The 12,818-nt window shown below is 41.5% G+C and overlaps 1 protein-coding gene across 1 annotated transcript; it reads right to left on the bottom strand.

Annotated features, from left to right (window-relative positions):
- Positions 1-765: 765 nt before the first annotated feature.
- sbk3 (SH3 domain binding kinase family, member 3) lies at positions 766-7,131 on the bottom strand. Its single transcript, XM_049583779.1, has 4 exons — positions 6,740-7,131; positions 3,166-3,313; positions 2,476-2,678; positions 766-1,784 (listed from the first exon to the last, which is right to left on the bottom strand). Exons 1-4 carry the CDS (start codon positions 6,743-6,745, stop codon positions 1,026-1,028), a joined length of 1,116 nt encoding a protein of 371 aa, XP_049439736.1. The 5' UTR covers positions 6,746-7,131; the 3' UTR covers positions 766-1,025.
- Positions 7,132-12,818: the final 5,687 nt, after the last annotated feature.

Below are 12,818 nucleotides of genomic sequence, written 5' to 3'. Positions count from 1 at the left end.
TTTACATACAGTTTCTTTCAAAATAAAGGCACTACGTCGCAAATTGACATCTTTTTTCCTTCAACAACAAACACATGGTCAGATTCAGAAGAAAAAGAACAGGGTTTGGCTTTAGAATCTTACGGGATGAAAACATCGCTCTCTCAGGTGGAAGGTGGTGTTTGTTAAACCCTTCCAACACCCCTCCTGCCCATCCCAGTCAGACTTTCGGCACCTTAACTTTTGTTCTTGTCCCATCACGTTTCCTCTGACACTGCTGGGCGCCGTTAAACTATACCAGCAGCCAGCCGCGTATCATGCCAACATTAAAGGACGCCTTTTTTGGTTGGTTTCTGACTTGGCAAGTCACTGCCCAAGTGCTGGATTTCGACGTCTTCAGAGTAACACCGTGCTCATTTTTCTGCTTTTGCTGACTGCCTTCACGTGTATGACCCCTGACCTCTGGATCTGGGTTTGATAAACTGTTGTTGGTGTTTTGTGTTTTTCTCTGGAACCGAGTCCCAGTTTTTTACTTAATCATTTTATATATAGTTACATAAATGTATATAGTCTATTCATCCCTGTTTTATTTGATTTAATTACATAAATGGCACCTTTTTGGTTCATGTTACTTCTCTAAGGTTGATGGAAATGTTATATATATTTGAAATGTGCAAACCTAGGAGACCAATTCAGTCCTCTGAGTGTGATAATGAATGTGTAACTCATGAACTATATCTCACAAGAAGTTAAGTAAAAGTAGTTTATTTTTATCTAGACAACAATTCTCATACAGACTTTTAAAGGCACTATAATACAGCTCATAGTTTCACACATCAAACTTTCCTTGTATTACCTGTAGACACTTCCTTCATACATACACATGTACAGTATACAGTATACACACTGGAATATATACAACAAGGGAAGTGGTGGCTGTGGTAAGGATATTTATAAAAATATGAAAATATAGCACCTGCTATAATCATGAACAAAAATACAATGCAGCAATGTTTTTCAAACATGTTACATCCATTAATCAAAGCTTATCTCTCCCCTCTCCCCTCCCTCACCAGCTCCTCTTCTACACCTCCTCCCTCCCTTATTTTTCTGGCTTCCTTCTCCGCCTCCTCTGCCTTCCTCTTCTCCTCCATCTCTGTCTCCGTCAGCCACGGCCCTCCCAGGTAGCTGAGGATCTCCTCTGGGCTCCCTCTGTGTTTGGGCTCCGGGTGGAGCAGCTCTTTGAACAGAGTCATCACAAGCGGGCTGAGGCCCTCAAACTGTGAGGGCGGGGGGTTGTACCTTTGGTTCTCCCTCATGATTGTGTAACTGTCTATTTCCTCCTCAAGCCTCCACTCACCATCCCTCATCTTCTCCTCGCGGTCAAACCACTCCTTGAACCTACGGTAGCCGCGGTCGTCGAGGGTGCTCTCCTCCCATGGGAAGCAGCCAGTTAAGAGGCAATAGACGAGCACACCGAGGGCCCAGCTGTCAATAGTGGGCTCCACTGTTATCCAGATTTCCTCTATATTCTCCTCGGTCCCATCCCAGTCCTTCTGAGCCTTTTTTCCAGGCTCCACCTCAGGAGTGCAGAAGGGAGACTCGTACCAGACGGCACGAACGGTGGAGCCGATGGCCCGGGCGAGACCAAAGTCGCCCAGTTTGACCCAGCGACAGGAGCTGTCACACAGGAAGATGTTCTCAGGTTTGATGTCGCGGTGGACGAACCCCAGGGAGTGGAGGTGTGTGACGGCACCACTTAGCTGGGCCATTACCCTCTGAACACGCTCTTCATCCACCCCGACCTGACACAGAAATCAGTCTGAATCAATGTCTCAACATCAGAACACATTCTTTATTACTTCAAGGAATACTTCACCCACAACATGACCATTTGTTTATCAGTCATGCTATCTCACCTTGACCTCGTGAAAAAACTATTTCTCTTGCATGCTTCCACATAAAATGACCATCGCTCGTGAAAATTTATAACTTGAAAACAAATGGTCATTCTGTAGGTGAAGCACTCCTTTAATTGACCTCATATTAGACGTGTGGTTAGAGCACCACTGGCAAAAAGACAGGCAAAGTCTGCGTCATGGGTCTGCGAATGAGTTAGTGACGTTCTTGGAAACCCCTGCTTTACTTCATGTCCTCACATTTTAACAGGGTGTCCTTATCCTTATCAGAGCTCTATTATGTTACTGGCAGTGACACAAACACAGCGGAGGGTGAGCTGGAAGCCTTTATCAAGCTTGTCTCGAGTTTTTGCTGACAGAAATGGGAGCTCCAAAGGGCAGAGTCAGCAGTTAGATTTTCCACGAAATCCCTACAGGAAAGCCACGCTGCTTAACGTAAAGCATTCTGAGTCTGAATTTGAGTCATTTTAAGATGGAAATTAGTACCAGAAGAAACACCCTCTTTTCTTTCTTTCACAATAAAAAGTATGCACAAACCATGCAGGGTGTCAACATGCCACAAATCAAGCAAACTGACCTCAGACACTATCACATTGTAGAGGTCGCCGTATAGACCAGCTTGCTGGGCAAACACATAATAGGTGGGTGTGGAAAAGAAGATGCCAAGGGCCCGTGTCAGAGAAGGATGGGTGCAGTAGGAAAGGGACAGGTTGTATTCACGCAAGAAGGAGGTGAGCGAGGTCGACTCACGAGGAAAGAACTTCAGAGCCATCGGGGTTCCTGAAGAGAACGAAGCGAGACACCATGTGTTACAACATCAAATTAGCTCCGGTCAAAAAGCTGTCATCAGTGGTGGAATGCGAGTGTTGTCCATAAATCGATGCTGCGAACTAATATACCCTCCCCTCTGGGACGACTCTGTTACACGGCTACCCTCCAGTTGTAGCAACTCGATCTCAGAGTATGCCCCAAAGCGCTTCATTACGGCAACAGAAGCGCAAAAGGTTAAGTGAACAACAGCAAAAGGCAAATCTGTCGTCGCGTTGCAGATGCAGCGCGTTGCAGCGCTGACCCCGAGCGACGTGTGTAGTTTCTTCATTAGAGAGAAACCCGAGCCTGAGGTAAATGTGCTGCTGTGGAGTTTCACCATTTCACCCATCTCAGATTTACATAGTTACACAACAAATCTGAACATCAGTTTCATACACTCTCGCAGACCGAGTGAACGGAGATGGTCATGACCTTTGACCTTGAGTCCTGCACTGACCTCTCTTTCTGTGTACGGCCAGCATGACCTTGCCGTAGGTTCCCTGTCCCAGGAGCTTCACCACCTTGAAGTGCTCAGATACCTTCAGGCTGGGAAGGGACTGCGCCGACAGGAAACATCGCTCGTCAAGTTCCTGAGCTGCTGCAGCCTGGACACACACACACACACACACACACACACAAATCCATACTGAGTGCAACTGCATGATGCCTACAGATGATGACTGGAGGAATTGGAGAAAGAAGATCCAGCTCGACCTGCATGTGTTGATGTTGTTGATAGATACCTACGCAGAATAAATTCTGAATCTGTCACCTGAACTTGCGACATGTCTCGTTGCGCAACGAGGACTTTGTAACTTTGCATCTCATATATCTCATTAGTTTCAATGAGTCACTATGACTATTCTCATGAGGTTTGTTGTTCTCTCAAAGTTCATTTCTTTGCCTCCTCCTTCATAGTCTAAATGAATACCTCACCCACAAAATGGCCATGTGTAAATCAGTTAGTCATGCTGCGTTAACTTGAATTTGTGGAGAAGACTTGTTTTTCTCACATGCCTCCATGGAAAATGGTGAACATATTGATTTATTGACTCATTGGAGGTTTAACAACAGCAAGACTGTATCCACCTCTCACACAATTTGTGCAGGATAATCCTAGTCTTATTTATCCAGTCGTACACTCAGTACTTCTCAAACACATGCATTTTCATGAAAACCTTACCATTTAAAACTATTGGATCCTGTACAAGTTGTGTGACTTTGTAAACCGATGTTTTTCTCAGTGGTGTAATGTAACTAAGTGATCAAACTTTGTTACAGAACTTTTCTGGGAGTGGCTGTACTTCACTTGAGATTCTAAATTTCTGTTAACTTTCACTTTTACACCACTACATTTCCCTTAGCATCTTCATCATTTACTACAAAATAGAGAAAGAAGGGAGGAAGAAAGGAAGGAGGTAGGAAAGGATGGGTGGACGAGCTAAGGAAGGAAAGGAAAACTGGATTTTGTTCTTTAAATCTTTAAGTTGTGAAAAAGACCTTGCTTTTCTTTAACTGTAATGAAGGCTCCACTGATGGTGCACATGTTAAGAAGAAATATACTTCGCAATCCTTTTCTATTAACAGCATTTCGTTGTACTTTTATTTTCAATAGTAAGATACTAGATCAGGTCGTCCACTAATCAGAAGATCTGTGATTCGATTCCCATTCCCTCCAGTCCCTATTTTGAAGTATCCTTGACAAAGATACTGAACCCCAAATTGCTCCCAATAAAATACACTGTAAATGGACCTGCATTTGTATAGCGCAAAAGTACCTTTTGCACCATGAGTCACATTCCCCCATTCACACACACATTCACACACAGGTGGCTGAGGCTAAGGTGCCACCTGCTACTCAGTTTTTAACACACTAACACAGATGGAACCGCCATCGGGAGAAATCTGGGGTTCAGTATCTTGTCCAAGGATACTTTGACATGCGGACTGGAGGGGCTGGCGATCTAACTGCTGATCTTCCGATTGGTGGATAATGCGCTCTGTGTGTGAGAGTGCGTGAATGGTTACCGAGTAGCAGGTGGCACCATGTATGGTAGCCTCAGCCACCAGTGCGTGAATGGGTGAATGTGATGTAGTGTAAAAGTGCTCTGAATGGTCGGATGACGAGAAAGACGCTTCACAAGTGCAGTCCATTTACTATTAACATTTGATATCATAAAATTACAGTAAATATCACTAAGACTTTAACTCGAGTAATATTCTAATAGGTGACTTTAACCTCTACCAAAGTCTCTTTCTGGTGGAAGTGTGGCTTTGAGGTGCATCATCCACCACTGGTTTTATTGTTGTTAACATGATTACCAATCAATCAATAAATCAATATGTTCACTTTTCTGCGGAGGCATGCAAGAAAAACAAAGTTTTCCTCACTAATTCAACACAGCCTGACGAACTGATCAACACATGGTCATTTTATGGGTGAAGTATTCCTTTAAAGAACGATCCACACGCTTTCCCAAAATGCATCTGTGAGAGATTAGTGGAACATATTGTGTTATGTTATCACATTCTGCTGCACTGGTGCGATCTTTATCGCCCTATTGACGGGATCAAACTCTGGACGTCAGCAACACGATGTCTTATCGGAGCGATCAGAACATTTGGCGCTGTCACTCAGTCTTCCAACATCGTTCACATCTACGATGACTTCCTTTGAAGTAGATCCCCCCCGCCCCCACATACCCCGGCAAATTAGGGAAGTTGTGAACAGTTACCGCACACAGCTTAACAGAAAAGATAAAGAGATAACATATTTTTACTTCTGACCTTCCATTTGTTGCGTAACTGGGATTAGCGGTCAGTCGGTTTTAGTTTTGATTCAATTACGTCCCTGCAAGCAAACATAACATATCAGGGTGTTACGATAACACGCCTGATTATGATCACTGACATTTTCCAATCACCAATAATCCTCTGATGGTGATAAGAGATCAAACAGTGCCATATGAGACTTTATTTTTGAGTTATTTGATGACAGCGGCTTAAAAGCTGGACTTCAGTGATGAGTTACTGCTTGACAAACAAATGCATCTGATGTGCAGCCAAAAATAAGACTGCAGGTTTCAGCCAGTCAGAGAGACGTGCACGGCGCAGATGTTCCCAAGACTGCTCTATTTTAAACAGAGCCGATGATGGGCCACTTCAAGATCAATGGCGTATAGATTGGTGCAGCTCCAGAACATCAACTTTTCACTGAGACTCACAGGCTGCTGAAACGTTGCGTCTGAGACAGCTTCCAAATTCAAAGAATGTTAAATGACCAAGGATTGTGGGAAAACAGACAGATTGTCATATGTTTGTCTTCACATTTTTAAAAACCCAAATCCCTGAATTCATACTCAGTTGGGTTTCATTCACACCGCTGTTAACAACATGTCAGGGTTAGCACGTTAATACATTCTCCAGCTGCTCCTAATTTCACTCATGCCAGGAAGTAAAATTTATTACGTTTTGAGTTTTATCCAGGTCACAGTAACACCCAGAGATTTAGCGGCTCAGTTACATTCATCATCGCAAATGCAGCTGAAACATTTGATGATATTCGCCACGGCCCTGTGAACTGAGGTGATTATTTATCAAACCCTATTAGTTATTAGCCCCTTCGCACAAAGCGACGAGTGGGCTGAGATTTTAAAAGGGGCTCCGCACGAGCCAACGTCATTAACAAATTTGAAGCGCTGGATGTTACAAGCTGAGAATCCTCTCAACAACATTGTCTCTCAAACCTTTGCAGCCTTGCAGTGATTTTGCAATAAACAGACACCAATGCATTTGTGGCATTCCTGCATGTCATCTCATCATAAAGCTGCAAAAACTAACATGTAATGTGATCATTAAAACCCTCAACAGTCTGCACACACAGGAAATAGTTGCATTTATGCATGTTTTTGTTTGGTTGCTTGTCTTGCAGCACGATGTGATGATTTTATGAGTATGAACTTGACATTTAAGTGAGCATGTAACATTTTGCAGCTGGATTCACCCTCACAGGAACAAAGTGTGATACTTACTGTCATGTTCTGCTCAGTTGGTTGATCTCTGCTCACTTTGTCTCGGCTCTTTTCAGCATCTACAGACTCCCTGGCAAGCTGCTGCCACTGCACCCAGCTACTGTTCTGTGCTGGAGCTCAGCTGTGTGCCCTCTGCTACACTGATAATTCAACAGGAACTGAAGCTGATATTTTTGCCTTTGCTCCGAGGGTCCATGCAGTAGCACAGCAGCTTTATAGAGGAGGCTCATAGATGTTTACTGGAGACCTGGATATGAAGTCTGTGCTTCTCCCCAGGAGACACACACACACACACACACACACACACACACTGAACTCTCCCCCTCTCTTTCCTACTCTTGTGCCAGCTCTCTCTCTCTCTCTGCCTCTCGTCTGCTATGCTGGCAAATACGCGTGAACCAGCTACAAGGCATTTCAAACCTCTCTCTCTCTCCCATGTGCCCCCTCTCTCTCTCCGGCTGCACAGCAGTGTTAATATCCCACCGTTTCCAATCTGTCAGTCAGCCTGACTACATTAACCCGTCGCTCTCCTGCCTCCACTCTCCTCAGCTGTCACTCACTTTCAGCTAATCCAAATACACCCCCTCCCTCCTCCTCCTCCTCATCCTCCTCTTTCCATGTCTCTCGCTCTTTCTCACCCTCTCAGCCAGTCTAAGTCAGGAATTCCCCCCACTGTGTAAGATCCCTCGTTTAATCAACAGGTATGCAGGAATGATCGGAATAGGCCAACAAGCTGTACCCATGATCCCTGAATGTTACTGGGATTACAGGGTACACTTAAGCACTCCTCTTTATTGTCCAGTATTACTGTCCTTTTGCACTGTGTTCTCGGTTAACTCTGCACGAGGCATAAAGACAATACAGTTTGAAATACACTAAACCCAGGGCCGGGCCTGGTGCATTCAATGCCCTGGACAAGCGCTAATGAGAAATCAATGCTAATAAAAAACTTAATGAACAATAATAATAATTAACAAACATCATGGGCGGATTATGAGTCAATGAGTCCCTGGGCACAGATATGCAAAAGGCCCCAGCACCTCTCCTACGTAGAAGCAGGACATGGAGACTTTATGGTGGTTTTATGTCTCTTTGTTATGCATCTTTTGGTTGTTTTGTGTCTCTTTGTCATTGTTTTGTGTGTCCTTTTGGTTGTTTTTCCTGTTTTTGTAGTTGTTTTGTGTTTCTTTGCAGTTCCTTTGCATCTCTTCGTGGTCATTTTGTGTCTCCTTTTGGTTGTTTTGTGTCTTCCTGTAGTCATTTGAGCCTCTTTTTCTGTTTTTTGAGGTAAAGTTTTTGGCTGGTTTGTGTCCTTTTTAGTCAGTTTGTGTCTCTGTGGTTGCTTTGTGTGTTTTTTGTAGTCGTTTGGATCTCTTTGAGGTAACTTTGTGTCTTATCGAGGTAATTTTGTGTCTGTACAAGTTAACTGTATGTGTGTTTTGGCTGTAGTCATTTCATGTCTCCCTGCGGTTGTTGTGTGTCTCCTTTTGGTTGTTTTGTGTTTCTTTGTAGTCGTTTGGGAGTCTTAAGGTAATTTTGTGTCCTTTTTAATTGTTTTGCATCTCTTAGAGTTTGTTTTGCCTGTTTTTGAAATTATTTTGAGTTTCTTTGCAGTTCATTAGCATCCCATTGTGGTAATTTTGTGTCTCCTTGTAGTTGTTTTGTGTCTCTTTGTGGCCTTTTGGGGCTCTTTTAGGTCATTTTGTATCTTTTCATGTCATTTTTTTGGTTGTTTTGTATCACTCTGTAGTCATTTTGTGTCTCCTTGTGGTTATTTAGTTTTTCTTTATGGTAGTTTGGTAATTTTGTGTCCTTTTGCGGTTGTTTTGTGTCTTTTTGTAGTAGTTTGGGTCTGTTTAAGATAACTTGTCTTATTAAGGTAATTTTGTGTTGTCTGGTAGTCATTTTGTGTCTCTTTGTGTTTGTTTTGCCTGTTTTTGTAGTTATTTCGTATTTCTCTGCAGTTCTTTTGCATGTCTTTGTGGTCTTTTTGTAGACATTACAGTATGTGTCACCTTGAGGGTGTTTTGTGTCTCTTTGTGGTTATTTTGAGTCTCTTCCTGGTCAGTATGTACTGTATTAATTTGAGTGACATTTTGCAAGTGAAGGCCAGGGGGGCCCCTGACACTTTGGTCCCCTGAGTCGAAGCTGGGTAGGTCCATTCAGTAATCCATCCATGACAAACAATAAAAGAATATAGTATTTGCAAATTTTGTCTTCCTCACACACTCAACTCCACCATGTCCCCTATGTTTGGGGGGTTGGCGGTGGAATTTGGGGCACCCCTCCGTATAGGAAGATCTGCCGCTGACTAAATCCATTTAATTTTACCGTGACATCCTCACACCTCTGGAGTCTAGAGTAAAGAACATCTTTAAGATTTAAATCTTTTATTTTTTTCTCATTGTCAGACAAACTTTGTTCCCTCAACCTTCACTCTCATGTCATGAACTCATCTTGCTTCACCTCTTTCCATATGCACATTATGGCCAATCATCACAGCCCTGACATAGCTAACAGCTGAAACCTCGCCTTGCAAAACACCTTCGCTCTGTACTTTGCTGTCTACATGCCAACTCTGTTTCCTATAGCTGCACCTCAGGCCTCTTCCTCAGCTCCTATGGCCTCGACACCCTCCTCCTCTTTCTGTCTACTCAGATAGATTTCCCTTGGTACAACATACTACAGGACTATTATTGCCACTGGCTCAATGGTTGCTCGTTATGTAACACAAACACTGGCTGCTATCACAACAGCTGATCGCTGCTCAGGTTTCTAGCACTGCCGTGGTCATGTGGGCTGCTATTACCAACATGTACTTCCATGTTTGTGCTCACACCATAGGGTCCTCTGGCCCCTGCTGTGACAACCTCTCCACAGCCAACACACAACTTTGATCGCTTTCACCCCGCTGATGCCAAGAGAGTGTCACTTTCATTCACAAACGCTGGATGTAAAACAGACACATGCAAAGTGTAGACACTGCGCACAGTCATACGAACATGGCGTCATGGAGGGGCTTGCGTACATGCACAAGAGCACACACTCTGGACAACTTTGCTGACAGCTACTGGCAAGTTACACAATGTGCGCATTTGCTATTTGATTTCACTTCCATGTATTTGAGTGCTTTTGACTGCTAAAAAAGGAACTTGTTTATGCTTACACTGCAGATGAGATGGTCTTCATTTCAACTCCTGGACTCTTGTACTTGTGTATATATAGCGAGAGTATACTGTACAACAGCCATGATATAACAAACATGATATATTAACTGACAGAAGACTGCAAGATTTTTTAGCTTATCTTTTTTCTCATTTAAAAAAGAAACAAGACATAAATTGACAAAATATTTAATTCCACAAAATCACATCTGTTTGTCATTAACTAAATATATTAGTGCTATAGCTGTACAGATCACCTAATGCTTCATTTTGCTGGTACGTGTTGTAAGAGTGCTGCAATGAAAGAAATAACAGATTCCAAAAGAGGTAGAAGCACTTCACAACATCAACACTTTGGAAATTATGGACATCTTGCAGGTTCCAACTATGGAAATTGGCTTCGATAACTATATTCTAGTGTTTTTCTTCTTGTGCCTTTCATAACACCTCCAACACATGACAATATGAAGTGGAATAATTTAAGATTCAGGATAAAGCAAGAAAATCTTTCATTCATCCTGAAGATAACATGACTTATATGACAAAAAAGCACACTTATGAGAGACAGGGAACATCATGTGGTGGCTGTTGTTTTAGATTGAAGATAATAAAGTCCAAAGCTCGAAAGCTTCAAGTTATTCATGTCAAATGAACATCAATTACAATGTCATTGCCATTAAAAACTTGGGCCACAGACTCCCTCCAACAATGCAATTAAATATGTATAATTATTATAATAATAATAATAAAATCACACAAGTAGAAACAAAAAGAGAATCAGGAGACAAGGATATAAAGGGGTGCAAGGTAAAAAAAAAAAGGATAAAATACAACATAAATAAAATATAAAATGATTGATATAAATCAGTAGATGCACACATAGAGGAATGGGTTGTGGTAAAATGTATATGCATAACAAGGCTGTAAATAAATACCAATTAATAGCCTAGTCCCTTTTAATAGGCCAGTGTGGCTTCACATTTTGGTAAATAAACACCTGTGTCAATTAGACGCCTGGTCTGGTTGCCAGCTATTCATTTTTTTATAGCAGTTCTTCTGATGTTTGGCTACCTCAAATTAATTATTCTTCGATTACCTTGTAAGTTATTCATATTCCTTTAGTCTGTAAGGGTCCTCAGATCAAAAGAACCAAAATGGCTTTTCATAAAAATGAATCCAAGTTGTGAGGATTGTTTTAACAGGATAAAGTGGTGTTGTGTCGGTCTGATATACTGTCTGTCAGAGCTAGATCAAATTAATGATTCATGATCGATATGTTATCTGAAGCCTAATTTTTATACAAGTAACATTCATACAGGTTTAAATAAACAGTTTGAAACAGTTTATTTCCTGATCTTTGCTGAGCAACAGTTTGTGTAAAAGGAATTAAAGGCCTGTCCCATAGACATTTTACAGTATGTATATCTCCTCCTGAGACCCTGCGTCCTCATATATGAACATAGGGTTTCCTGCCTCTTATACTTCATTCTGCTTAACTTAGACCTGTTGTCCTCATTTGTCAAAACTTTTTTTGGGCCATAGTGGTAATAAGTACGGCAGCATATTGATGCTAAGCTGAGAAAAAAAAAAGATCAGCATCGGGTAATAACATGAAAAGTTATTTTTTTTTCCTGGCGTGGCATCGATATGCTGCCTTAAGTAAGAGCACAATACACTAATCTATAAAAACAAGATGGGAGCCATCTCTGCCAAGTCAGCCTGCAGCCAATCCTGACACAAAAGTGGACAAGGTCCAAAACCTGATCCGATTTTATGGCTGAAACTTGTTATTTTATGCTTAATGTTTGTAGTTTAATAGCAACAGTAACAAGCAACAGTACACTGTTAATCAGGAAGTAATCGTTTTAGGACGTTGGAACTTTATTATTGTCTCATTTGAGGATAATAATGAAAATGAATCACAAGGCTTTTGGATGTGTTGCGTTATTTGTAATTTAGTTTTTGCACAACCATGTTCAGGCATTGAAATAAACAATTTTATATTTTATCACACACTTGTGACTATTAAAATTAAACTCAATATCCTCATTTCAGGACATTATTCTTTATTATTTATTTATTTATTTTTGTTTCTGTTCAAAGACAGTGTGTTATTGTTTTTACATTTATCTGGGTCCTTTTCATCCCACATAACTAAGAGAAATTAAAAATGCATACTAAACAAAAGCTGGGGTCTCACGAGGATATGTGAACAGTTCAGTTTAAGAAAAGTAAAGTGGCAATATAATGTAAAGTGACAGTTACCAATGTGATGAGCTCAGAGCTCAGGGGCTGAAACTGCACATGCAGAAGCACAGAGATCAATGAGCATCTCCTTGACAGGATTTGACTTCTGACTTAGATTTGTCTGAAGAGGGTCTACTCTTCCACTTGTTCATCTGGGAATTACTGTGTATTTAATATGTGCATCAAGATTTAGGGCAAGCCAATAAATGTCTCTTCCATCCACAAACTGATAACAGACATGTCTTGATTTATTTTGAGTTTCAGATTTGATATTACACTACAAAACATCAAATTTGTGTCTCCTTTTGGTTGTTTTGTGTCTCTTTGTAGTTGTTTTATGTCTCTTTGTGGTCATTTTGTGTCTTCTTTTGGTTGTTTTGTGTCTTTTTGTAGTCTTTTGGGTCTCCTTTAGGTCATTTTGTGTCTTTCTGAGGTAAGGTTGTGTCTCTGTGGAGTAACTTTATGATGTTTTTGGTTGTTATGCATCACTGTGTGGTCATTTTGTGTGTCTTTGTAGTTGTTTTATGTCTCTTTGTGGTCATTTTGTGTCTCCTTTTGGTTGTTTTATGTCTCCACGTGGTTGTTTTGTGTCTCTGTAGTCTTTTGGGTCTCTTTTAGGTCATTTTGCATCCTTCTGAGGTAAGGTGGTGTCTTGGTGGAGTAATTAT

This window comes from Epinephelus fuscoguttatus, linkage group LG8 (genome assembly GCF_011397635.1).
Source record: "Epinephelus fuscoguttatus linkage group LG8, E.fuscoguttatus.final_Chr_v1".
Classification (NCBI taxonomy): Eukaryota; Metazoa; Chordata; class Actinopteri; order Perciformes; family Serranidae; genus Epinephelus; species Epinephelus fuscoguttatus.
Note: the sequence above shows the minus strand (reverse complement) of the source record. Positions and strands in the feature narration are given on the sequence as shown.